Source organism: Podarcis tiliguerta (assembly GCF_965153285.1).
Source record: "Podarcis tiliguerta genome assembly, chromosome: 7".
Classification (NCBI taxonomy): Eukaryota; Metazoa; Chordata; class Lepidosauria; order Squamata; family Lacertidae; genus Podarcis; species Podarcis tiliguerta.
In genome coordinates, this window is record NC_139540.1 from 3,187,055 (window position 1) to 3,214,395 (window position 27,341).

At 49.0% G+C, this 27,341-nt stretch overlaps 2 protein-coding genes across 4 annotated transcripts in view; one reads left to right on the plus strand and one right to left on the minus strand.

Moving 5' to 3' along the window:
• The window catches only part of EEF1D (eukaryotic translation elongation factor 1 delta), a 247,792-nt gene that overhangs the window by 103,729 nt on the left and 116,722 nt on the right, over positions 1–27,341 (minus strand). The gene's annotated exons all lie outside the window — the stretch shown is intronic.
• The window catches only part of ARHGAP39 (Rho GTPase activating protein 39), a 221,038-nt gene continuing 201,790 nt past the window's right edge, over positions 8,094–27,341 (plus strand). For 2 of the 3 annotated variants that reach the window (XM_083449007.1, XM_083449009.1), the window contains exon 1: positions 10,533–10,561. In XM_083449007.1, the coding sequence (XP_083305133.1) occupies positions 10,548–10,561 (14 nt within the window). In that variant the 5' untranslated portion in view covers positions 10,533–10,547. Of the gene's footprint in view, positions 8,292–10,532; positions 10,562–27,341 lie in introns of those variants that run through there. The other variant, XM_083449008.1, reaches the window with a different exon arrangement.

Consider the following 27,341-nt stretch of genomic DNA (forward strand, 5'->3'; position numbering starts at 1 on the left):
GGCTCAGGGTGGCTATCACCTAATATAAAAACAAATTGATTGAAATACAACTTAAAAACAAGATTAAAATACAACATTAAAACATTAAAATACAGCCTCATTTCAATGGAAACTCAAATCAGAAACTTTTTGGGGAATGAAAACGTCAAGTCTTCACCAAGGCTAACTAACTAACATACATTGACATTTTTCAGGTCTGGATAGGCTTGTCCAAACAAAAATGTAAATCGAGAGTAAATCAAAGGCGCCTCCTTGATATCAAGAGGCAGGGAGTTCCAAAGACCAATTTCTTACAAGTGCTTAACGGGTAATATGTGGCACTGGTAACAGTGCCAGTTTTGCTGCTCAAAGTGGCTGAGTGGGCACATATGGGTAAAGGTGGTCTCGCAGGTAAACTGGTCCCAAGTTGTTAAAGTAACACCTTGAACTTGGCCCCGTGAGAAAATTGGCAACCAGTGCGGATCTTGGCACACAGGAATTGTAATGTCCCAACGTCTCAGTGCGTTCAGCAATCGTGTTGCAGCGTCACACACACACACACACACACACACACTGTCATCACCCAGAGCATCTCAGAAGCTCCACATGTTTGATGGCAGAATCTAAGCTCATGTTTTTTAATAGGAGAAAGAAGTCGCAGAGATGCTGTCCAGCGAGCCCTGCTCTTTCCTTCTATAAATCACCCTGCTGCAGCTCCTGCTCTGCAAAGAACAGGATGACATGCACTCTATGCGGTATTCTGGACAACAGCCATACAAGAAATATGTAAAATAACTAAGCAACCAATAGACATCACCCCAGAATTGGCCCTACTAAACATTTTCCAAGACAACAATGCCCATTTACACCACAAAGAACTCATAACCCACCTACTCTCAGCAGCCAGAAGCATCATAGCCAGACACTGGAGAGACCTGTCAGGAGTAAGCATGGACCAATGGTACCAAACAGTATGGGAAACAGCCCTACTAGAAAAATTAACTGATAAACTGAAACTGACACGGGGACAAACAGAAGAAGACGCCTTCACCCCGGTATGGCTCCCCTTTATCACATACACAGCCCAATAGGACAATGACAATAATCCACCAACAGCATACAAATCAATGTGGCTAACCTGAACCAAAACACCCACCCACCTCACTCACACACGAAAACAAAGATCATCACAGCCAACCACAAATGAACAACCACACCCTAGGCCAACCCCTACCTCTCTCACCACCAAAGGAACACAAGTGAACAACACAAACAACGCTGACCCCAAACTCTACATACATTAAACATAATAGAAACACCACCACCCGACCCCACCCCCTTCCATTTTCCCTCTCTCCACCCCCCCTTTCTTTTTTCTTTTCTTCTCCCCCTAATGCCTCAACAAATGAAATGGATTTGTAAAAATGTTACATGGAAAATAATAATAATAATAATAATAATAATAATAATAATAATAAAAACAATCCTTTTTCTGTTCAGCGGGAAGCTCAGAAACTGCTGAGCGCAGACTCAAGTAACTTCGGCTGGGATGCACCAGAAGCTCAGAGGACCCCTCTCTTCCCAGGACGGCCCCAACCACAGCAATGTGTTACTTATGGTTGCAGAAACAAATCCTAAGGGACCCCCGCACCTCAAAGAATTAGATTCCCAAAGTGGGGTGAGGTCTGTCCCTGGTGGGGAGGGCGCTGGAGACGTAAATGACTCTCAGACTCCGAGAAGCTGGTATCACTGGATCAATATTTGTTGAATTAATTAAACTAAATAGTTTTAATTGGATTGGGTTTTTTTTAAAAGACACAATTAATTGTGACTGTTTTGAATTTCATTGCTTTATTACATTTTTTGAGGGTGTCGTGCAAACGGCTATACCGAATAATGGGTTTTTATAGGGTCGTGTAGCTCAGGGAACCGAGGGGGTGGTGGTGTGATAAAGTTTGGGAATTGTGGTCTTAGAAAAAGGGAGAGGCTGGATATCTGGGCGCAATGACTGGCAAAGATCAGGTGTGTCCAAAGAAAATGAGCAGAGGTTTGCAACCACAGATGTCACCTGTCCTTCTTTTGTCCTATGGTGATGCTTTTGAATTTTTGTGTGTGAATTACACCCCCACCTTCACATAGCAGAGACCCCCAAGGGCAGGGACTGCAAGTCAAGTTTATTAAGAGAGGAGCAGCTACATAGAATCATAGAATCATAGAGTTGGAAGAGACCACAAGGGCCACCGAGTCCAACCCCCTGCCAAGCAGGAAACACCATCAGAGCACTCCTGACATATGGTTGTCAAGCCTCTGCTTAAAGACCTCCAAAGAAGGAGACTCCACCACACTCCTTGGCAGCAAATTCCACTGTCGAACAGCTCTTACTGTCCGGAAGTTCTTCCTAATGTTTAGGTGGAATCTTCTTTCTTGTAGTTTGGATCCATTGCTCCGTGTCCGCTTCTCTGGAGCAGCAGAAAACAACCTTTCTCCCTCCTCTAGGTGACATCCTTTTATATATTTGAACATGGCTATCATATCACCCCTTAACCTCCTCTTCTCCAGGCTAAACATGCCCAGCTCTCTTAGCCGTTCCTCATAAGGCATCGTTTCCAGGCCTTTGACCATTTTGGTTGCCCTCCTCTGGACACGTTCCAGTTTGTCAGTGTCCTTCTTGAACTGTGGTGCCCAGAACTGGACACAGTACTCCAGGTGAGGTCCGATCAGAGCAGAATACAGTGGCACTATTATTTCCCTTGATCTAGATGCTATACTCCTATTGATGCAGCCCAGAATTGCATTGGCTTTTTTAGCTGCCGCGTCACACTGCTGGCTCATGTCAAGTTTGTGGTCAACCAAGACTCCTAGATCCTTTTCACATGTACTGCTCTCAAGCCAGGTGTCACCCATCTTGTATTTGTGCCTCTCATTTTTTTTGCCCAAGTGCAATACTTTGCATTTCTCCCTGTTAAAATTCATCTTGTTTGTTTTGGCCCAGTTCTCTAATCTGTCAAGGTCGTTTTGAAGTGTGATCCTGTCCTCTGGGGTGTTAGCCACCCCTCCCAGTTTGGTGTCATCTGCAAATTTGATCAGGATGCCCTTGAGTCCATCATCCAAGTTGTTGATAAAGATGTTGAATAAGACCAGCCCCAAGACAGAACCCTGTGGCACCCCACTAGTCACTCTTCTCCAGGATGAAGAGGAACCATTGATGAGCACCCTTCGGGTTCGGTCAGTCAGCCAGTTACAAATCCACTGAGTGGTAGCATAGTCAACACCGCATTTTACCAGCTTCTTTACAAGAATATCATGGGGCACCTTGTCAAATGCCTTGCTGGAATCAAGGTAGAGGTTGGCAAAAATCACATTGGGAGAAAGATTTTGTGCAGCAAGGATGAATAACTGTGCTGGTGGTTTGGATTATCTCTTTAGGTTTGCAAAGGACATTGTGCTTTGAGCTACAAATTAAACACCCTTCCTCCTCATATTTGTGGCCTTTCACCTCCCTACCAAGTATAATGGATCAGATGAGAGCAGATTTGCCCGTAACATAATCTATAGACCCAGGGACACGGGTGGCACAGAGCCTAGGGCTTGCTGCTCAGAAGGTTGGCGGTTCGATTCCCCGTGACGGAGTGAGCTCCCGTTGCTCGGTCCCTGCTCCTGCCAACCTAGCAGTTCGAAAGCACATCAAAGTGCAAGTAGATAAATAGGTACCGCTCCGGCAGGAAGGTAAACGGCATTTCCAGAAGCGGCTTAGTCATGCTAGCAGAGACCCCCCCAAGGGCAGGGACTGCAAGTTAAGTTTATTAAGAGAGGAGGAGCTACATGATAGATGCATTGCAGGATACTGGACTAGATAATTCTTGAGGGTCCTTTCCTGCACTACAATCCTTTGATATTTATCCCAGGGCAGATGAATGTAAATTGGCACAATTTAAATTAAGGCCAGCACTCAAACTGGGGTATGATGGCATGCCTTCCTATAATAATAATACAGTGGTACCTCGGGTTACAGACACTTCAGGTTACAGACTCCACTAACCCAAAAATAGAATAACTTTGCTTCAAGATGAGAACAGAAATCGCGCGGCAGCAGCGGGAGGCCCCATTAGCTAAATTGGTACCTCAGGTTAAGAACAGTTTCAGGTTAAGAAGAGACCTCCAGAATGAAGGTACCACTATAATAATAATAATAACAAATTATTATTTGTACCCCGCCCATCTGGCTGGGTTTCCCCAGCCACTCTGGGTGGCTTCCAACAAAATATTAAAATACAGTAGTCTGTTAAATATTAAAAGCCTCCCTAAACAGGGCTGCCTTCAGATGTCTTCTAAAAGTCAGGTAGTTGTTTATTTCCTTGACAACTGGTGGGAGGGCGTTCCACAGGGCAGGTGCCACCACCGAGAAGGCCCTCTGCCTGGTTCCCTATAACTTCCTTAGCTTGGGGGGTTGCGCAACTCCATAGCCTCCAACATTTCTCTGATGAAAATAGGGACATCCTAGGAAAAGTGGGACATTTTGGGATCAGTTCAGAAACTGAGCTGGCTTCTGTAAATCTGCGATTGTCCCTGGAAAATAGGGACCCACTTGGAGGGTCTGCCATTGTCTGGAGAAGTGGTGGGCTCCCCCTGGCTGGGGGTTTTCATGCAGAGGCAGGACAAGCCACCTCTTGGCTTGTCAAGCTCCAGAGATCTTGCGTGTTTGCACCCGATGGCGAAAAAACACAATCTCTGCTTCCAACATCATGATTCAGTCCCCACCCTGCTCAGTGTTTTTCTCGCCTCCTTCGTTTGCAGACAGAGCCTGGCTTTCCGCGCCTGGCATGGCACCTTATCATTACCCACTCAGCGAGGCTTCCGGAGGGATGTTTACTCGGAAGTAGGTGGCCCCACTGATTTCAGCGAGACCCGCCTTCCTCCCTTAAGGGTGCTTGTTGCTCCTTCCTTCTACTTTTAGATGCATTTTAAGCTAAGGCCTGACTGGATGTTGCTACATCCCCCAGACTTGCCCTCCGGTAGCTCTGATGCAGATCTGTGACTAATGTGAGATGCCAGCATCGCTTTTTGCCTACAGACACCGGGGTGTCACTGTTGCTATGGAAACAGGCTCTTGCAGGGGGGGCTGGGGGGGCTTGCTTAGTGTGCCTCCTCCTCGCCCCTTTTTAGTTGCTGAATAAAGGTTTGGTCACCTTTTGGTCTCTCTGGGTAGGTGGCAGGACCAAATAAAGCATGGGTAGGCAAATTGGGGATGTGGGTGGCGCTGTGGGTTAAACCACAGAGCCTAGGACTTGCCGATCAGAAGGTCGGCGGTTCAAATCCCTGCAAGAGGGTGAGCTCCCGTTGCTCGGTCCCTGCTCCTGCCAACCTAGCAGTCCGAAAGCACCTCAAAGTGCAAATAGATAAATAGGTACCACTCCGGCGGGAAGGTAAACGGCGTTTCTGTGCGCTGCTCTGGTTCGCCAGAAGTGGCTTAGTCCTGCTGGCCACATGACCCAGAAGCTGTACGCCGGCTCCCACGGCCAGTAAAGCGAGATGAGCGCCGCAACCCCAGAGTTGGCCACAACTGGACCTAATGGTCAGGGTTCCCTTTACCTTTAGGCAAACTAAGGCCTGGGGGCTGGATCTGGCCCAATCGCCTTCTCAATCCGGCCCGCGGACGGTCCTGGAATCAGCGTGTTATTACATGAGTAGAATGTGTCCTTTTATTTAAAATGCATCTCTGGGTTATTTGTGGGGCATAGGAATTCGTTCATTTTTTCTTCTTCAAAATCTAGTCCGGCCCCCCACAAGGTCTGAGGGACAGTGGACCTGCCCCCTGCTGAAAAAGTTTGCTGACCCCTGAAATAAAGTATCCAACTCCAAGGCAAAGTGTGTAAAACATATAGGCTGAGTGCTCCCCTTTGGACATCTCGCAGCATCCAAGCATCATCATTGTGGCCTCTGCCTCTTGTCTGTTTATTTATTAAATGTGTACACACTGTCCTTCATCCATAGATCTCTGTCTGGTTCGCAGCCTAAAAAAAACACAAGGTAAAAACACAATATGGATAATAAACAAACAGAGTTTAGTATTGTCTGTCTACACCATATTCTCCTTTTCGGTGCTTGTGGGTCCCATAAGCTTCAGCCTTTGGCCGCGGTGCCATTTCTGCATATCCTATTTATGAAGGACGCCTTATTTCTCCCTCACAGGTTAGAGAAAGATGAGAGCGACTCGTAATTCCTTCTCTGCAGGCACCTGAGGAAAGGCAGCACGGGCGCAGAAACAGCGTTTGGGCGAGAAAATATTATTTGTATAAAATTGAGATAATTTATCTTCTGTACGTCACCTTGAGGAATCTTTCTGTTTTTCTCTCTCTTTTTTTTAATTGGAAAAGCGGCTAGCAAGACTTCTGCATAAATAAGATATTATAAATACTTCAAGAGGCTGTTTTCATAGGGAAAGCTGCCTGCACAAAGCACAGAAGATTTGGGAACAGAAATGCCGCAGGAAGGCTTTCAGCCGGCTTCAACAACATTATATCTATGTGCACACACAGATATATATATATACAACCTTCAGCATCCATGTCAGGAGACTGTGAAGGTGCAAAACTGGGGGGGCGGTGAAGGTTAGGAGACGGCGGAGGCTTCATACACTTGCAGGGAAATAACAAGTCCCACAAACCAGCCCACACAGTAGTGGCGCCTATGCGCTTCCCTCATGCCTCTGGGAAAAGAAGGGTACAAGGAGTCATGACAGAAGCCGTGCTATTTTTCCAGAAAAAGAGGTGCCAAAATTCACCACGAACGCCTCCCTTGCTCTCCTATAACGGTGATGGCGCCCACCTGAGACGTGACGGATCTCAGGTCCAGGGAGTTCCGGCTGCAAAAAAGCCCTGGATAGAAGTTTATAAAATGACACCTGGGGTGCAGAATGTGGAGAGAGAGAAAAAATTATGCTTCTCTCAAAGTAACTAGAACGTAGGACCACGCACTGAGAAGCTGGATGCATACCCTCTAATGTTTCTTTGGCGAATATAGGGACATCCTAAGGAAAAGCGGGACAATTTGGGATCAAATCAGAAACCAGGACGGCTTCTGTAAATCCAGGAGTGTCCCTGGAAAATAGGGGCACTTGGAGGGTCTGTGAATGTTGGAAGATTCAGGATGGATAAAAGAAAGGACTTCTTCACACAGCACATAGATAAACTGTGGAACTCACTGCCACAGGAGATTAATACTACTACTACTAATCAATTTGTATCCCACCCATCTGACTGGGTTTTCCCAGCCACTCTGGGCAGCTCCCAGCATATATAAATACAGTGGAACCTCGGGTTGCGAACGTGATCCGTGTGGGAGGCATGTTCACAACCCGCAGTGTCGTGTCTGTGAGCACGCGGGTTGCGATCCGACACTTCTGTGCATGTGCAAAGCGCAAGCACCAAAACCTGGAAGTAACCCGTTCCGGTACTTCAGGGTTCGGCGTGGTGCGCAACCCGAAAACACATAACCTGAAGCTACTGTAACCTGAGGTACCATTGTATGCTAAAACCAGATCAAAACAGAAACTGGGACGACTTCTCTAAATCAGGGAAGTCCCAGGAAAATAGGGACACTTGGAGGGTCTGATAATGTGCTGCTGATAAGGCCAAGGTCGCAGGTTCAGTTCCCATATGGGACAGCTGCATATTCCTGCATTGCAGGTGGTTGGATTAGATGATCCTCAGGGTCCCTCCCAACTCTTTGATTCTATGGCATGGCACCCTTGAACATGTGCAGAGTGCTTCCCCCCTTCTCACTGCCTTATTCCCTTTCCGTTCGCTGAAAAGAGAGAGGCATTTCATTACAACGTTTTATTTCTGTTTTTTTTTAAGCGGGGACATTTTCTCCGACATGTTGCCAAGGGCCGACTGGATGCCCTTGAGAGGCCTCCTCTCCTAGGCCCAAACATGGCTGCCGCCACCTCAGGTGAGACGGGCGCAGAAACTACATTTCCCGTGAGCCCTTGAGGCGGAGGGCGGGGCCGGCGGGCGGGGCGGAGCCTTGGCCGCCTTGGCCCCGCCCGTCGGGGAACGCCATTGGCCGAGGGCCGTTGTCGGTGGTGACGGCGGGACGCGGCGGCGGCGGCATCGTCTCCTCCTGGCCGGCGCTGGCAGCCCGTCCGTCGGTCCGTCGCTCCGTCGCTCGCTCCGTCAGCGGCCAGGAGGAGGCGGCGGCGGGCGAGGAGCCGCAGCGCTGCCGGGGCCATGGGCTGTCGGGCGGGGGCCGCCGCCGCCCCTCGCCGCGCCCGGTGACGACCCCGCCGGCTCGGGGGAGAAGATGGCGGAGAGGTAGGACCCCCCCCCCCCACGCACGACCCCCAAATCCTGGAGGGGGGAGGAGGAAAAGACCCCTCTCACAGCACCAGCCCCCCGCAACTCACAGGGGTGGGGAGGCAGGAAGAGACCCCCCTCCCCATGCACGACCCCCAAATCCTTTGGGGGGAGAGGAGGAAGAGGAGAGACCCCCCCTCAAAGCTGCCCCCCGAAACTCACAGGGGTGGGGAGGCAGGAAGAGACCCCCCTCCCCATGCACGACCCCCTCCTGCCCCACAGCACGAACTGGGGATATGTGTGGACCCCCAAAGCCCCCCAACCCACTGGGGGTGAGGAGGAGACCCGCCCCCCCAGCCAACCCCCTCCCTCACCACTACTGCATCAGAGCCCCCCCCCAACCCAATTCCAGGTCCCCCTCCCCCAAATCTGCCCTCCTGGGTTTTCTTTTGCCGGGGGGGGGCGATCTCCCCACCCAAATCAGCCGCTTTGCAGCGCAAGGATAGGCGCCCCCCCACACCTCCCGCCAAACCCCCTCCCCAAAATCTGTCCCACCACCTCCACCCCAGGTGGAGATTCTCGCATCAGTAGTGTTCCCCCCCCCCCAAAAAAAAACCCCTCTTTCCTTCCCGAATCCTCTTGATTTTTATTTCCTCCTTCGGCCAAGCCAGCCCCATTTATACTTTAGTCGTCATCGTAGTCCCCCCCCCCAAAAAAATATACCCCATCTGGTCGAATCAACCCCACCCATCTCCTTGCAGAGCCCCCTTAATTTTTCCCTTTAGAAAATACAGAGAAAGGGGCACTTTCTCCCGCCTTCCCCTCAATCCCACTTTCAGACCCCTTTTGCTCAGCCTGACCCTCGCCCATTTCATCCATTTGGGGCTACCCCATATTTTCTGCAGCTCCCCCCCTTCATCTATGGACCCCCCCCCCCGCTGCAACAATCCTGTCTCCTTACAATCCGCCTCTCTATCTTTTCCCTTCCTGGAGGGGCTTGGCATTCATACCCCCTTCCTCAATATAGGAAGACCCCCTTCATAGATCCTTCACCCCTCCCTGTTTTCCCCAATGCACCTTCCTTGCTGGAGAGCTCGTCTCCATAGGGACTGCCCCCCCTTGTGAACACCCCCACAGTAGCAGTATGCCCCACCTGCTATAGGGAGGGCACCTTGGTACATTCAGTGCGCTCAGAGGGTTACCCCCCACCCCAAATTCTCCCCTCCTTACAAAGTGCTAGGGCAGATCGCCCTCTTTTCTGAGGGTGGGGGGCACCCCTGGAAGGCCCTGTGTGTCGCCTTCCTCTACTTCCTGGGAGACCTTTCCCTCTCCACCCCCCCTTTCTTCCCTCCTCCTACCCAGTAAGGTGGGCTGCTCCAGAGACCCCCCCCTTCACCTTGACACATTTCTGCCTTTTTAGGATCCTGCCCTGAAGGTTCTTCCCCACCCCTGATCCTGTGGCTCTTTTTAGAGACTCCCACCCACCCAATTTTCTCCAGTCCCCCCTCCTAGCTGTGCAGGGATGGGACCTTACTGATGAAGGACTGAGTTTCCCCTTCAAACTGATCAGACCCCCCCCCCCAACCTCCTCCCATTGCAGGGATTGGTTGAAGAGACCAGTGCCATCCATCGGCCCTGGAGCCTTTCTACTCCTGGGGGAGGAATATGCCATTCCGGACAGGACCTCACAGCTGTTTCTTGGAGGTCCTGCTTTCTGCCCCCATGTGGTGGTGGTGGGGCTTGGGTGCCCCCCCCACCGCATGCCACCTGCCCATGATGCCCTTCCCTCTGCAATCAGGTGGCATTCTGCCTTTCCTCCTGCTGAAATTTTGGTCGTGGATATTTTGCTTCCGCCACCTTGCTAGTTGCCCCAAACCTGCCCTGTGCCTCTGGGTTTAAGTCAGCCCCATTCCTCTCTGCTGGGGGGGTCACTGCCCTCCTCCTTCCTTATCCAGAGCTGGTGTGTGTGTGTGTGTGTGTGTGCATGCACACGAGATCAAAATCTCTTCCCACCCTGAATCGCATTTATTGTATGTTATTTTGCTCCTGCGTCTTTCGGAGCTGTGTCCATGCCTCTCACACGTAGGGGTACAGTTAGCATGGATTGGGGGGCAAGCGGGAGCCGTTGGTGCAGAATGTGGCTTGTGGGGGGGAGGGTTTTATTCTTTTTTATTGGAGGGATGGGCTCTTTAAGTTGGAGGCAAGCCAAGTGAGGGCTAAGGGGCGTGTTTGGTGGGCGATTGCCTCCTCCAGCACCGAGCATGTTGCAAAAGCATGGAGGACTGCAGGTTTGGCCAGAGCTCACTGGTGGGGAGGGGGGGAAGAGGCTTCGTGGGTGGAAATGGCTTGGGTGCTTATTTACATCAACACGAGGCATACCGACGGATGGGGGGGTCGAGCCGCCTCAAGCCGTGAAGCGGAGCTGGGTGTGTGGTGGAAATGCTGTGTGGTTCTCTTCCTAGCCACCCCCCACCCTTTGAATTGGGTGCGGGGAGAGATGCAAGCTGAGGTTTGGAACTGGCGGTTGCAGCTGTGGGTGCATCTGTGCCCAGCTGGGTGTTGTGGAATGATTGGGATGCTCTGCTGGGCCCCCACTGGTGCAGTGGGAGGGGTTGGGGGCCGAGGGGGGGGGTGAAGATTGGCATTTGGGTGGAGTGCAACCGGGATGCAGCAGCGCTGGCTCAGAGCATCCAGAGCTGGAGGACTGGTATGCGGTTGGTAGCTTCCGGGGCTGCTCTGATGCTGCCAGCTGCTTGCTAACCTACTGCAAGGCGGGGAAATTATTAATTCCCTCCCCCACCCCCCGCTGTGCATGCAATACCGTTTGCATTAACCCTTGGATGGTGACCTTGGCTGGCGCTCTTTTCTACAAATGGAGCTGGGCGTGAGAATTATGGCTGCGTGGACAGGAGGCAGGCGACTGCGTGTGGCTGTGTTTGTCCCCTGACCAATAGGAGATGATGTGAGGTTGTGGTTTGGTCCATCCCGCCAGCGATGGACCCTGCCAGGTGGACAGTCCTGCCCCCGAATTGGTGCCTTCGATCTTTTGCATGTGTGGTGGTGTGCCCCACATGTGGGTCGTTGAGCTGGATGCTGCTGAAAGTGTCACGGTTGAGTTTGGTGCGGAGGGAAGCTGCCTTCTTCGTTTTGATCTCAGCTGTCAAGCGCCGATTGTGTGGGTCTGGTGGAATAAACCAGCACGCCTGCATTTTGCGTAACACAGCATGAAAGTAGCAAGAGTGAGCTGATTTCAGCTTCTACAGAGGAGTAGGGACCACAGTGCATCGTTCTCTTGCCTAAGGCATGGGAGGCGGCCGAGTAAGACTCCTCTTCCCGAATCCCAGAGAAGTCTGTTTTGAAGCTAAAGTTAAAAGTAGGCATCAGAAGAAAAATAATCACAATGCAAAGGCCACATTAAGGCAGTACCTTCATCCCAGTCAAAATATTGGAAAATAGTGTGTGACCTCTTTGAGTTCCCCAGAACCCTTCATCTGGCAAACGTTAAAAATAATTATTTAAGGGGTGCTGCGGGTGTTCAAGCCATCCATCCTTGTCTGATTCTGCTAAAAGTCTTAAGATGGAGTGTGAGAGGAGTTTGAAGACATTCAGAGAAGGTTTTAAACTGTATCTGTATGTTACGCACACTACTGCACATTGTGTTGGAATTTTAAGGCCAGAATTTTGTTAGGTACCCAGGGGAAGGGTATGTCCAGTGAGAGGTATTAACCTAGTACAGATTTCTGTTGAGGAAAGAGTGCTTTTCTGGGGTGGCTGCACTGATGTTAGGTTTTAGCATCTCCTGTTGCCTTTTGGTGACCTCTTCACAGATTGCTGGAAGGCGGCAAAAGAGAAATTCCTAAACCGTGTCTTGCTATTGGAGACAAGAGAAGCAGAACGAGCCCACCAGTGTTGCAGCTTCCAGGTGGTGATGGAGAAGGGAATTCTTGAACCACTTGACCAAGAAGAACCCAGGGTTTTTTAGCTTCTGGTCAAGTGAATGTCGTAGTAGGTATATGATCTGATGGGTTCAAGAGCTTTTCTGCAGGGACCCTGAGCGAGAATAGACTGTGAGGCCTTAAGGAACTGCCTAACGAACAGCTGCCTTCTGTGGAATTAGATTCTTGGCCTGCTTGGGGATCTGAAAGGTCTTGAGGCTTCAAAGGTCTTAGGATTGCCAGTTTCCCCTGGAATATCTTGCATGCAAAGTGTGAACTCTACAAATAAGTGTGGTTGAGTTAATTCTGTTGGGTTGGGTGAATTTGGTGATAACATCAAACACTGCGGCAGATGATCCCCCAAACCATAGTTCAGGTAATCCACATCAAATTGTGGACCTCCATGAACCTTCTCCCACCCCTCTTGTGTCTCCAGGATGCTGTTTGCTGTTTTAAGACCAGCCATAGTTGACCATGATGCCTGAACCGGCAAGGTATGGATAGTGTGGTTGCCCCTCCAAATCAGAATGTGAAGAAACTATGGCTTGGAGGACTGGCACTGAACATAGTTAGTAGTTTAGCACCAGCCGTAGTTCGAGTCGGCAAATATACATGTGGGGCGGACGAAGAATATTGTCCTCATCAGTCCTTCAAGCCATAGTTTGGAGGCTCCTCTGAAGTTGACACTTGAGGGTTATGTTATGGGACAGCATGAGGAGTGAAGCCAAAATTGTGTATAAAACGTTGGGTTCAATGGCCGGTGGGATCTCCAGAGTCTTTCCCCCCACCCAGATACCCACCCCCTTTTATTTATTTATATTTTTCTTTGTCAGGCTCATAAAGCAGAATGCACTCAAGTTAAATAGGGCTGCCATATTTCAAAAAGTGAGTATCTGGACACAAGTGTTGTTGAGGCTTTTTTTTTTTTTTTTTTTTTTTTTTGCAAAGTTGCTGAGCTTCTTCTTCTTCTTCTTTTTGCAAAATCTAACACAAAAAAATGAAGTTTTTGAACTACAGGGTATTTTTAACAAAATTCACCAAAAATCTGACACGGGTCACCATACAACCAGATTTTCCCGGGCATTGCAACAATTTTCGGACGCATGGCAAGCCCTAAGTTAAATGTGCATAAGTTGCTAGTTACCAGCATTAAAAACGGGCAGTTTTGGCTTTAACATGGGAGAATGGCACGGTTCAGGAATCTAGAGTTCATCTCTTATCCTTTGGAAGGTTACCAATCTTGAGTAAGACGTCAGGTTTTGTTTCCCGCTGGGTAGCCAACCTGAGAAGTCCCGGTCACCAGAACCATGCCGCTCTTTCCCCTGACGGACTGGGCTTCTGAAATGCCTTGCAAGTTCTGGGACAGCCCCTTGCTCCAAGCTGAGTGGGCTGGGGGGGGGGGGGTTAGATTCCATACAACATGAAAACAAAGCACTGCTGGAGGTTGGATTGCCTTAATTTTGCGAAACAGCCTGTGATTCGCATTTCAGAATCCCTGGGTTCAATATTTGCCATTTCCAGTGATGAGGAAGACCTCTTTCTGCTTGAGATTCTGGAAATGGGCTCCCAGTTGGCAGAAACAATTCTAAGTTACACGGACAAATAGCCTTTTCTGTTCATGTAGCTTCCTCTGTTGCTGGCTATATTTTTAATTATGAGGGCAGAGGGAGGCTGTGCCCTTAGCAATTTGTCTCCGAGTCACTACGAAGCAGTCAGTGCCCATTGTGCTAAGTTCACAGCAGCGCTCCGCTTAAATTCGTTGCCATCCAAGAGGCTTGAAATGTAAAACCTTGAGGTTTGCTTCTTCTTTAAGTAGACTTGATACAGGAAGGGGCCAGTAATAATAAGACCCTGCTCAGTGGAAGCTCATGAGCTGAGCCTTAGTCTTTACCAGGTGGTACAGCTGAAAACAAGACGCAGTGACTCTGATTTCCCCATTGCTATTTTGTTGTTGTTGTTGTTGTTGTTGTCGTCAGGCGTATCCTTCCTCCTTCCAGCCTTCATCTCCCCGCCCTTCCACTTTTTTTAAGGCGCTGACAGTTCTCTGCCTGCCTCGATGTGCTTCCATCGACCCATTTAGCACTGAACTCTTCCTGAATGTAAATTACTTCTGTGGGCACTGGGTATGAAAATCCAGCCTCCCTGTCACTGGCTAAAAGCACTACTAACCCCCTGAGCCAAAGACCCATTATCATAGATGCATTGATTTTACTCTGCTGCCTCCTACGGGCCTAACCCTTTCAGGGCCTGCAGCCGGGTTGGGTTCGTAGGCATGCCAGCAACCCAAATGCAGCCACCTCTGGGGTGGGATGTGCTAGACAGGACTATAGGTGTGAGTCTTCCGCCTTTTCATTTTTTCCATACTTTACGACCATTAAAGGTTAGTCCTTTGGGGATCTTAACTCCCCTGTCTACTTCTTTAGCGATGTACAATGGCTTCTAACAGCCCTGAGCAGACAGTAGCCAGAATATATATATATATACTTCTTGCAAAACTGGAACAGCAGCACTGCAAATAATTTACTGGACCTCAGATTATTTTAGGCCGGTAAGTTACTGGTCAACAGCTTATTTGAGACCATCTGCCCCCCCATATATCCATGCTGATCATTTATGAAATGGTGGGAGCAAAGGAACACATATTCATGATTTGCAGATGCTTCCATTTGCAAGCTAACCGTGAACATAAAGACCTACGGCACTCTTGGTAGGGTCAAAAGATGTGTATCTTTCTAGAGTCCATACCTAGAGGCCATTTTTAATCATGCTGGTGATGAACGAGACCCAACTGGCTCAACATTAGCCTTGTAGTGCATTATAAGGATTGGCCATGGGCTGCTCATGGGCCAAATGTACCCATGTATGGCTGAGAGCCAGTGACTCGGAGCGGCCGCCGAGACCATATAGCACCAGTCCTGAAAGACCTACATTGGCTCCCAGTACATTTCCGAGCACAATTCAAAGTGTTGGTGCTGACCTTTAAAGCTCTAAACGGCCTTAGCACAGTAGACCTGAAGGAGCTTTTCCACCCCCATCATTTAGCCCTGAGGTCCAGCTCCGAGGACGTTCTGGCAGTTCCTTCCCTGCGAGAAGTGAGGTTACAGGGAACCAGGCAGAGGGCCTTCTCCGTAGTGGCGCCCGCCCTGTGGAATGCCGTCCCATCAGATATCAAGGCAATAGAACAGCTATCTGACTTTTAGAACACATCTGAAGGCAACCCTGTTTAGGGAAGTTTTTAATGTTTGATGTTTTATTGTATTTTTATTATTTTGTTGGAAGCCACTGCCCAGAGTGGCTGGGGAAACCCAGCCAGATGGGGGCAGGGTATAAATAACATTATTATTAGCGTTATTACTATTATTATTATTAACCTTCTGGCTTCTCTGTCATGTATTGCTCCTACCAGTGCATGAACAGCCTCTGATGGGTCTTGAGATCTCATCTTGGGAGGAGAAAATAGCAGAACTACATGGGTCGTTGGCTGGTCACTTGGAATGGGAATGCAAAGAGGGGTCGAGGCACGAAAACCGCCATTTCTATGTGCATTCTTTTAATCTTCACATGAAGAGACTCTAGGAATGTGCACATCTTTCCCTGTTGCAGCAGAGAGACGTAGGTTTTTGTGGTCCTCAAAATCCAATGGGGCCTTGGCACTTAGGATCATTTGATAGAAGGGCTCTCAAAGGTTTCCCTGCCTAAACCAGGAACCCTGCAGCAACAGCCGGGAATCTCAGGACGTCTGCGCAAATGTTTTCTTTAAGTCCTCGTGGCACTCTGAACCATTCGGTTTGCCACATGAATTTGATGCTGCTCTCCCCCCAACTGATTGGAGTCCTGGCCTGCAGCACCTTGGGGCCCAATCCTGCACATGTTTGCTCGGAAGCAAGCCCCACTAAATTCGATGGGGCTTATTCCCATGTAAGTGGGCCGGGGATTGCAGCTTTTGCTGCCTGAAACCCGCCTTCTCTGATCCATGAAATGTTACACCTCCTTACCAAACCCAGATGGCCAGTTCAGGGTAAAAGCCTCTGAAGCTCTAATCCATTTGATTACCACTTTGGTCATAATTTCTAGGCACAATGGAAGTTGAGAAAGGCTTCAGTACGAGAGAAACACCAGGCAGAAAATCAATACGTGATAGATCCGACCCTGTGGAGGGACTCGTAGCCGGCCTGTGTAAATATGCTTTTCTGTTCCTCTCCATCAGAACTTTATGGGTTTTGAGGGGTCATGTGTGTACAGAGGGGGTGCACTTTAGCTGTAATAACTAGGGGGTGGGTGGGATTCCTTGCTGTCGTGTCTGATGTTATTAGACTGCCTCTGAATTTTCTCCTGCCGCCCCAGCTGAGCGGCTTGGGGGTTTGGTGTCTGAATGAAGGAAGAATTCTGGCAGGTTGTCCAAATTCCTTGACCCCGAGCCACATACGGTCACCTTTCCATGCAGCCATGAAGCACTGGACACACATTACTTCTGTTTCGAGGCCTCCTGCGTGTTTCTTCGTGCTTGCAAAATTTTGTCCCTTGTTACGTAAAAGCTGTAATGTCATCACAAGAGGCGGCTGTATATATCATGTGTGGGAAAGATTAGGCTGTGGGGGAGTGCCGAAAAAGTTAAGAATGTGGTTTAAGGTGCAGAGTTTGGTCTCAAATTGCTTTCAGTTCCTTAAAGCAGGTTCTCTTAGAACTCCGTGCAAATATACGTTTCAGAGTTTGGCACCCATGTCTGCTGAGGACACAAAAACCTGTGTTTCTGATTTCCTGTAGTTGTTCCACTTTTGAGTGTAATAATAATAATAATAATAATAATAATAATAATAATTTGGATCTTCCTGTTTCTTCTGCATCCTTCCTCTCTTGCAACCCCTTCTGATTGTAACTGGCTTTCAGGACATCTATATGTGACGAACCTGTCTTACTTTCTCCAAATCCCGCCTTAAAAACCCACCTTTACTGTGAAGCCTTCGACTCAAGCCCTTCTTTCCATACCCTACAGCAGCTTTCGCCAACTGGGTGCCCTCCAGAATTAGTGCAGAAATAAAACCAGATTAGAGTGGTACCAACCTGTTAGGGCAATGAAGCTTCTAATTGTGGCAGTGGGTTACAGCAAAGCTAACTGCTGAGACTTCGTGGTGACTCTGGTTTGATTCAGACATGTATATTTTTCATTGACCCAGGCACAGTGGTACCTGTAATTTGTTTTTGAGTAGGTGCGGATGGAAGGAAAAAAATAACACATTTATCTTCTATTATCATTTATCTTCTAAGGCAGCAGTTCTCAACCTGTGGGTCCCCAGATGTTGTTGGACTACAACTCCCATCATCCCTGAGCTCTGGCCTTGCTAGCTAGGGGAGATGGGAGTTGTAGTTCAGCAACATCTGGGGTTGAGAAAGGCTTTTCTAAGGTATAATTGGTGTCCATTTCGCAGAAATTGTGGGTGTCCAGCCTGGCAATGTCTCACTGTCAACAGAACAAAAAGTGATTTTTTTGGGGGGGGGGGGAGGAAATTTGGGGGATTGTTGTTTCCTCTTTGTTGTTGTTAAAATAATGGCCGTACCTGCTGTGCTAATAATGTCTTTCCCACTCACCTGCTCCAGAGAAACTTGTTGAAGGGACTGTTCTTTTGCCGACGGTTCACCTGATTTATAGTCCGGTGTCCTTCGGGCTGTGTTCAAACGGAGGCCGTGGCATGTAAGAAGCTTGTGCATGCTCTTCAGAGAGCAGGAAAAGGAAAGGCAATTCCGCTTAGCTGAGAAATGGGAGGCTTTAAAACAAATTGAATGAAGTGGCTTTTGAGCAGCGCAATGGGGGACTCAGTACTCAACCAACAGCAGGCTCAGTTTGCCGGCCTTCTCCATATGACTAAGGAATGAAGTGCCCGTCCAGGGCCCACACCCTTGGCCTGAGCTCTTCCAGGAAAATCCCAGATTCCACATATTGGAGACAGTGGATAGAGAAAAGTTCTCCTCCCTCTGTCAAGCGGGCTCCCTGCCACAGACGTAGGGCGCTTCTCTAGGTCCCAAACATTCGTGTTTCCCAGTGAACATTTCGCTCCATTATTGTTGTTTAGTCGTTTAGTCATGTCCGACTCTTCGTGACCCCCTGGACCAGAGCACGCCAGGCACTCCTGTCTTCCACTGCCTCCCGCAGTCTGCTCAAACTCATGCTGGTATCCTCGAGAACACTGTCCCACCATCTCGTCCTCTGTCGTCCCCTTCTCCTTGTGCCCTCCATCTTTCCCAACATCAGGGTCTTTTCCAGGGAGTCTTCTCTTCTCAGGAGGTGGCCAAAGTCTTGGAGCCTCAGCTTCAGGATCTGTCCTTCCAGTGAGCACTCAGGGCTGATTTCCTTCAGAATGGAGAGGTTTGATCTTCTTGCAGTCCATGGGACTCTCCAGAGTCTCCTCCAGTACCAGTATTCAAAAGCATAAATTCTTTGGCGATCAGCCTTCTTTATGGTCCAGCTCTCACTTCCATACATTTTCGCTCCATGCCCAACACTTATTTACCGAGATCTTGCGTGGCGATGTGGCATAGCATTTGGACCTGGACTTGAGAGAGCTGAGTTCGAATCCCCACTTAGCCATGAAGCTTAGCAGAGCGGCCTTGGGAAAACGGATTGATAAACGATGGCTGGCGAGGATGAAAAGGTACAGTCATACCTCGGGTTACAGATGCTTCAGGTTGCGTTTTTTCAGGTTACGGACCGCCGAAACCCGGAAGTACCAGAATGGGTTATTTCCAGGTTTCGGTGGCCGTGCATGCGCAGAAGTGCTAAATCATGCTTTGTGCATGTGCAGAAGTGCCAAATCACAACCCACGCATGCGCAGACGCGGGTTGCGAACATGCATCCCGCACGGATCACGTTCGCAACCTGAGCGTCCACTGTACTGCATTTTGCTGCTTGTGAATGCCTCGTAGGAGAGACACAATGCAAATGGAAGAGATTTAACAATACAGTGGTGCCCCGCAAGACGAAATTAATTCGTTCTGTGAGTTTTTTCGTCTTGCGAAGCACCAATGTGTATTGAGGTTTCCCATAGGAATGCATTGGCGGTTTAAAAAAAAAAGGCGCAAGACGTTTCGTCTTGCGAAGCAAGCCCATAGGGAAATCCGTCTTGCGAAGCAACTCAGAAAACGGAAAACTCTTTCGTCTTGCGGGGCACCACTGTACCCTATGTTTACAGCGTGGAGGTCGTAGATCTGGATAGTGCAGCCTTGTAAAATAAAGCCCACTTGCCTACAAAAATATATATATTAGCCTACTGGGGACTGGTTGAGAATGAATGGGGGATTCTATCCCTCCTGCATAAGACCTTTGGATGTGCAGAAGAGGTCCCTGTGTCTATTCTAGGCGTTGGGGATTGATGGAGTGACCTGTGCCCCCTCCTCCAAACCACGCTAACTTGCGAGGAATTCTGCCCCCTTGTTGCATGCGCTTCCTTGTCATCTGCTAGTACTTCAGTGGGATAGTGTTGGCAACAGGGTCATATACTTTAGTGTTTCTGTAAGACATGAGAATATATTTAGGAATGGGATGCATTGTATTAAAAGTTGTTCTCCTGTGAACCCGGCCATACGCTATTTGTCGGGTTGTGATTCTCCCACCCTCCCTAGAAACCACAAGTGAATTAAGTTAGCTCTGTTGGTGTATCTGAACTTAATACTCTGCCAATAAGCCTGCAGCTTGCAGCTCTCTTGTACTTCTGTTTGCAAAGGGTTCGACAAGCTGCTTGCCCAGAAGCAATTGTTCCTTGTTCCAAGGATGTGGGCAGCTTGCCCTTCCAAATGCTGCTTTAACTTGGGGGAGAGGCTGTGGCTCCGTGCTATTCATTGTTATTTATTACATTTTATCCCCAAATCAACTTTGTGAGGTCGGTTCGGCTGAGAGTCAGCGGCTGGCCCAAGGTCGCACAGTGAGCTTTATGGCTGAGCGGAGATTCGAACCCTGGTCTCCTGGGTTCGAGTCAGGCACTGGTCAGTGTTCAAAACTAACCAGGCACGTTTTATGACAAGCAACCAGCTTGTGGAAGTGGAGATGTCTGGTCACCACGTTTGGCAATTAACATCTCCCTCTGGCTGGCTGGCTCTGCTGCCATGTTGTGTCCGTCAGCTGGTTTGTGGGGCAGCACAGCACCCAAAGAGGGGTGTCTTTTGGTGCCGCATTGCTGTGCCGATCAGCTGATCTATGAGGAGCCTGGGCATTCCATTGTGGCGAGGTTTGTGGTGCCTTTTGGCTCCTAGGTTTTATATCTCAGTTTCTATCACCGACCCTGGTGGAGTGGAGCCTCTGCTTTGCATGCCACGGTCCTCAGTTCAATCCTTGGCATCTCCTGGTGAGGCTACAATAATAATGATGATGATGATGAATATTATTATTATTATTATTATTATTATTATTATTTATACCCCGCCAATCTGGCTGGGTTTCCCCAGCCACTCTGGGCGGCTTCCAACAAAATATTAAAAACACAATAAAACATCACACATTAAAAACTTCCCTAAACAGGGCTGCCTTCAGATGTCTTCTAAACGTCAGATAGCTGTTTATTTCTTTGACATCTGATGGGAGGGCATTCCACAGGGTGGGTGCCACTGCTGAGAAGGCCCTCTGCCTGGTTCCCTGTAACCTCACTTCTTGCAGGGAGGGAACTGCCAGAAGGCCCTTGGTGCTGGACCTCAGTGTCCGGGCAGAATGATGGGGGTGGAGACGCTCCTTTGGGTATACTGGACTGAGGCCGTTTAGGGCTTTAAAGGTCAGCACCAACACCTTGAATTGTGCTTGGAAATGTTCTGGGAGCCAATGTAGGTCTTTCAGGACCGGTGTTACGTGGACTCGGCGGCCGCTCCCAGTCACCAGTCTAGCTGCCGCATTGTGGATTAGTTGTAGTTTCCGGGTCACCTTCAAAGGTAGCCCCACGTAGAGCACGTTGCCTGAAGTCCTGGAAAGCCACTGTCGAGCTGGTTTGACCCTGCTTCAGGCTGTGTGTCCTGTCTTCCTAACTACCCTTCCCCAAGTACAGTGGTACCTCGGGTTCCATACGCTTCAGGTTACATACGCTTCAGGTTACAGACTCTGCTAACCCAGAAATAGTACCTTAGGTTAAGAATTTTGCTTCAGGATGAGAACAGAAATCGTGCTCTGGCGGTGCAGCAGCAGCAGGAGGCCCCATTAGCTAAAGTGGTGCTTCAGGTTAAGAACAGTTTCAGGTTAAGAACGGACCTCCGGAACGAATTAAGTACTTAACCCGAGGTACCACTGTATTTTGTGGAGATGGGAAAACCCTTGGGGAACTTAGGCACCCGGCGGCACCCACCTGGGCTCCTCTCAGGTGTTTTGGCCTTGTGGGCACCATAAGATGAGGGGCGTTACCAGTGGCGTAGCGTGGGGGGTGCAGGGGGGCCCGGCCGCACCGGGCGCAACATCTGGGGGTTAGGGTTAGGGGGCGCAAATCCACGGCTTAGGGGTGCAAATTACTTGCCTTGCCCCGGGTGCTGACAACCCACGCTACGCCACTGGGCGTTACTGCAGGTGAGCTTGTGCCACCTGTCCCTGGGCAGCCCAAGTCCCCCCCCCCGTGCTGATTCCACAATGCCGTCCCGCAGTTCTTTCACCGACAAATGTTTGCCTTTTGCAAGGCACTGGCTGCTTTGCATTCTGGAATAAGAAGGCAGAAAAATGCTATCATTGCTCCTTCTGCCCCTCTGGGCTTTCAGGAGTGCTCTCGGTGTGGGCGTTCTAATGGCATCAGTGACATATTTTAAGAAGTGTAAGATTGCCCTGGAATGCATGCATTTCTCCAGCGGCTGAAGGTAATTGGTTTTTAAGCCTTGTACCTGAGATGGCAGAAAGGCACGGTTTGTCATCTCTTGCTTATTGGAGTGTTTTTTAATGGGGGTGAATCTCTGGCAAAAACTTCTCGGAATGAAAGCAGGCCTCATTGGCAGCATCGCGTATGCATGCAGCGTTGCTGAAGCCATGCAGTCAGTGGCACATAAATATTTTATTTTAATAATACTACTACTATTACTACTACTACTACTAATAATAATAATTTATTGTTTATACCCCGCCCATCTGGCTGGGCTTCCCCAGCCACTCTGGGCAGCTTCCAACAAAATATTAAAATACAATAATCTATTAAACGTTAAAAGCTTCCCTAAAGAGGGCTGCCTTCAGATGTCTTCTAAAAGTCTGGTAGTTTTTCTCTTTGACATCTGGTGGGAGGGCGTTCCACAGGGCAGGCGCCACCACCAAAAAGGCCCTCTGCCTGGTTCCCTGTAACTTGGCTTCTCGCAGCGAGGGAACCGCCAGAAGGCCCTTGGAGCTGGACCTCAACATCCAGGCAGAATGATGGGGGTGGAGACGCTCCTTCAGGTATACTGGGCGTGTTCCAAAAATATAATGGTAAAGTTAAAACAAATACCAAATCCTAGGGTTCTGCTATTAACGCCTTTAGTTATCTGTGGAACTGGTGTCAGTAGACATAGGATTTCTACCCCCTGTAACGCACCGCAAATCACAATTGTAGAGTTGGAAGGGACCACCAGAGTCATCTAGTCCAACCCCAGCATGCAGGAATCTTTTGCCCAACGTGGGGTTTGAACCCCTGACCCTGAGATTAAGAGGCTTTCTGTTTCCTTGCAAGAGCAGAGTCCTGGGGGGTGAAAAGTGCATGTTACTTTCTACAGAAGCAGGACGAAGATTACTCTGTTCATGTCCAGGTATCTTAAGGACAGATGTTTGCATTTCCCATTTGTGCTATAGAGGGCAGGGAATGACTGTTAAACCACTAGCTCTGGGAGGGGGATCAGGGGTCTCCTAACAACATTTAGCACCCTTAAAAAAATACAGCTCCTAGAACTCCTGGTGGGGGGAAGCCATGACCCTTTAAAGTGGTATAAAAAGGTAAAGGACCCCTGACAGCTAAGTCCAGCCGCGGACGATTCTGGGGTTGTGCACTCATCTCGCTCTTTAGGCCAAGGGAGCTGGCGTTTGTCCGCAGACAGCTTCTGGGTCATGTGGCAAGCATGACTAAGCCGCTTCTGGCGAACCAGAGCAACGCACAGAAACGGTGTTTACCTGCCTGCCAGAGCGGTACCTATTTATCTACTTGCACTTTGACGTGCTGCTAGGTTGGCAGGAGCAGGGACCGAGCCATGGGACCTCACCCCATTGCGGGGATTCGAACTGCCAACCTTCCGATCGGCACGCCCTAGGCTCTGTGCTTTAGACCACAGCGCCACCCTCAGCCCGTTAAATTGGTATACTAGTACTTTAAATGTATGGTATGGAAGCGGCCTTTCTATATTGGATGCAATGAATATTTTGAAGACAGCACTTGATAGGGAGATGCAGGAATCTTAGTAGCTACATAATCAGTTGAATTTGTGCTGCTGCTTTAACCCATCGGACCTGAGACTCGCATGAGCGATGCACAGAACAAGATGGCTACTCCCTCGCTCTCTGAATTTTTTGCCTCGCCAGCCCCGAGCAGCAATGAAACTGCAGTCCGACAAGCAGCAAATCTTGATTCTGTTGGCATTCCTGGCGTGTTTGTTTCTATCTGGATTTTGCCCTGTGATTTTGAGAGCGCAAAGCACAAGCGCTGTTCCCCTGCCTCTGTCCCGCGGGGCGCTCGCAGCTATTACGGCTTGGCGGAAGACTCCCCGTGCCGACTTTTGTCACCCGAAGTTCCTGGCGGGCGGCGACAGCGAAAAAACATCGGGAGGAGTAATGTTGGAAGCATTAAATGTTTCATGAGCCTCTGTCTGGGGAAATTTTTCTTCTGTTCCTGTAATATGGCTGTTTCCCCCCAAAGCTCTCCCTTATTGATTTGTCATTATGAGCTGTTGTGTTTTCTGTCCATTTGTGGAAGGGGAAGAAGCAGGCAGATGTTCGGAAGCCATCCGGAGCCCTCAGAATAATGGCGAGTTGCTTATCTGCTGCTATGCAGCTGTAGGGTAGATGTGAAAACAGCTGCTAATTCCACCCTCCTCTTCGTCTGACGGAAGAGAAGTGGTCAGGGCGGACTAGAATTCCAAGTTCTCTGCCTAGCTAATCCAAATTCCGTGGCCTGTATAAATCATTCAAAACGAGGAGATTTTGCATAATTTCCCTTATTTTGGGACCACTTCATTTTACGGCGCTTGCTGTTTTGCATAATTCATCTTGCCAGTCATAACGAGCGCAGGGAAAGGACACCAAAGAACTCTCCTTAGCTGATAGGATTTGTAGTCAGCCCCACCATCTCGTTTCTGAGATTTTGGAAAGCATTGCCTCAATGCTTCAAACTATATCTTTGCAGCCATCAGGGATAGGGGTGTGTGTGTGTGTGTGTGTGTGTGTGTGATAGAACCCACCCCGATATTATTGGGACAGTCAATACCACTCCAAAAGTGGACCGGAATACTTTGAGCTTTGTGCTGTGAATGTGTGGGACTGCGTCACTTCCTGGACCTAGAGGGGGTCTGCTGGAGACAGCACTGGATTGAGGGACCTTTGGGCTGCCTCTAAACGAGTCAGGAGTGTGATATAGCAGCAAAAAAAGCTAACACCATTCTAGGCTGCATTAACAGAAGTCTAGTGTCCAGATCAAGGGACGTAGTAGTACCGCTCTGTTCTGCCTTGGTCAGACCACACCTGAAATACCGTGTCCAATTCTGGGCACCACAATTTAAGAAGGATGTTGACAAGCTGGAAGGTGTGCAGAGGAGGGCAACCAAGATGATCAAGGGTCTGGAAACCAAGCCTGATGAGGAACGGTTGAAGGAGCTGGGTATGTTTAGCCTGGGAAAGAGGACAGTGAGAGGAGATATGATTGTTGTTGTTGTTTAGTTGTGTCCGACTCTTCGTGACCCCCTGGACCAGAGCACACCAAGCACTCCTGTCTTCCACTGCCTCCTGCAGTTTGGTCAAACTCATGCTGGTAGCTTCGAGAACACTGTCCCACCATCTCGTCCTCTGCCATCCCCTTCTCCTTGTGCCCTCCATCTTACCCAACATCAAGGTCTTTTCCAGGGAGTCTTCTCTTCTCATGAGGTGGCTAAAGTATTGGAGCCTCAGCTTCAGGATCTGTCCTTCCAGTGAGCACTCAGGGCTGATTTCCTTCAGAATGGATGCATTTGGTCTTCTTGCAGTCCATGGGACTCTCAAGAGTCTTCTCCAGCACCAGAATTCAAAAGCATCCATTCTTCGGCGATCAGCCTTCTTTATGGTCCAGCTCTCACTTCCATACATCACTACTGGGAAAACCATAGCTTGAACTATACGGACCTTTGTCGGCAAGGTGATGTCTCTTCAAATATCTCAAGAGGTGTCCCATGGAAGAGGGAGCAAGCTTGTTTTCTCTTGTTCTGGAGGGTTGGGCGTGAACCAATGGATCCAAGTTCCAAGAAAGGAGATTCCAGATAAACATCAGGAAGAGCTGTTTGACCGTGGGATGGAAAGTTATGGACTCTCCTTCCTTGGAGGTTTTTAAGCAGAGGTTGGATGACCATCTGCCATCTTTAGTTGAGATTCCTGCATTGCAGGGGGTTGGACTAGATAACCCTTGGGGTCTTTTCCAGAAGTTCCCTTTCTCAAATTTTGTGCCCTAGTTGGGTTAAGTATATAACAACAACAACAACAACAACAACAATAATAAATTTTATTTATACCCCGCCCTCCCCAGCCAAAGCTGGGCTCAGGGCGGCTAACAACAATCAAAATAATCCAACATTCTAAAAACATTTCATTATAAAAATTAATTAAAATAAAATTGATGGCAACCATTAAGCAAGATTCTGTGCAGATTGCCAGGGGAAGGAGTCAGGCTGCGCCCTGGCCAAAGGCCTGGTGGAACAGCTCCGTCTTGCAGGCCCTGCGGAAAGATGTCAAGTCCCGCAGGGCCCTAGTCTCTTGTGACAAGCATTCCACCAGATCGGGGCCACAGCCAAAAAAGCCCTGGCTCCGGTTGAGGCCAGCCTAACCTCTCTGTGGCCTGGGACCTTCAGGATATTTTTATTTGCAGACCGTAAGTTCTTCTGTGGGACATACCAGGAGAGGCAGTCCTGTAGGTACGAGGGTCCTAGTCCTTATAGGGCTTTAAAGGTTAAAACCAGCACCTTAAACCTGATCCTGTACTCCACCGGGAGCCAGTGCAGCTGGTATAGCACCGGGTGAATGTGATCTCGCAGCGAAGACCCCGTAAGGAGTCTCGCTGCAGCATTCTGCACCCACTGGAGTTTCTGGGTCAGTCTCAAGGGCAGCCCCACGTAGAGCGAGTTACAATAATCCAGTCTGGAGGTGACCGTCACGTGGATCACAGTGGCTATATTCACTTCACCTTGGATTTTTTGAGCAGTGCTTTGTCAAGCAGGCTGATTGGTTTTGTATCCTGAAAGTGAAAACGGTTGGTTTTCTAGGTAGGTGCTTGCCGTCTCATTTTCTCATGTTCAGCTGCAAACTTGTGTGGGCTTAAGTTGTCTCTGTGTACTTAATCAAAATAAGCTTTGCCATTTAAAAAAGATTGCTTTAGTGTTCCAAGTGCTTCCTAGCAACTCTATTCATTTGCTACATTTATACCCCACCTCCAAGGCCTATGTCGTTCTGCTCCTCTCCATTTTATCCTCACAACAACCCTATGAGGTAGGTTAGAGCTTCATGGTTGAGTGGGGATTCGAACCCAGATCCTGGTCCAACACTCACAAACACTGAACCACACCGGCTCTTTTAATATTTACACATCCACTCTCCCTTAAGAGAGACAGTACTATTCCTAATTCGCAGGAGATGGGGTCCAGATGTGGTTGGACTCCCAACTGCTATGAGCTCCAGCCATCATCAGGGATGATGGGATTTGTAGTCCAGTAAAATTTGGAAGCCCACAGGCTCCTTATCTTTGCACATGGTGGGTTTGATTGTGGATGGTGGAGGACTTGCCTACAGTCACCTGATGAGATAGGCCAACATTTGACTGGTAAGCTGATCAATATTTACTTTTATGGACTGATAATAATAATAATAATAATAATAATAATAATAATAATAATAATAATAATTTATTATTTATACCCTGCCCATTTGGCTTGGTTTCCCCAGCCACTCCGGGCAACTCCCAACATCATCATCACCACCGCCACCACCACCACCAT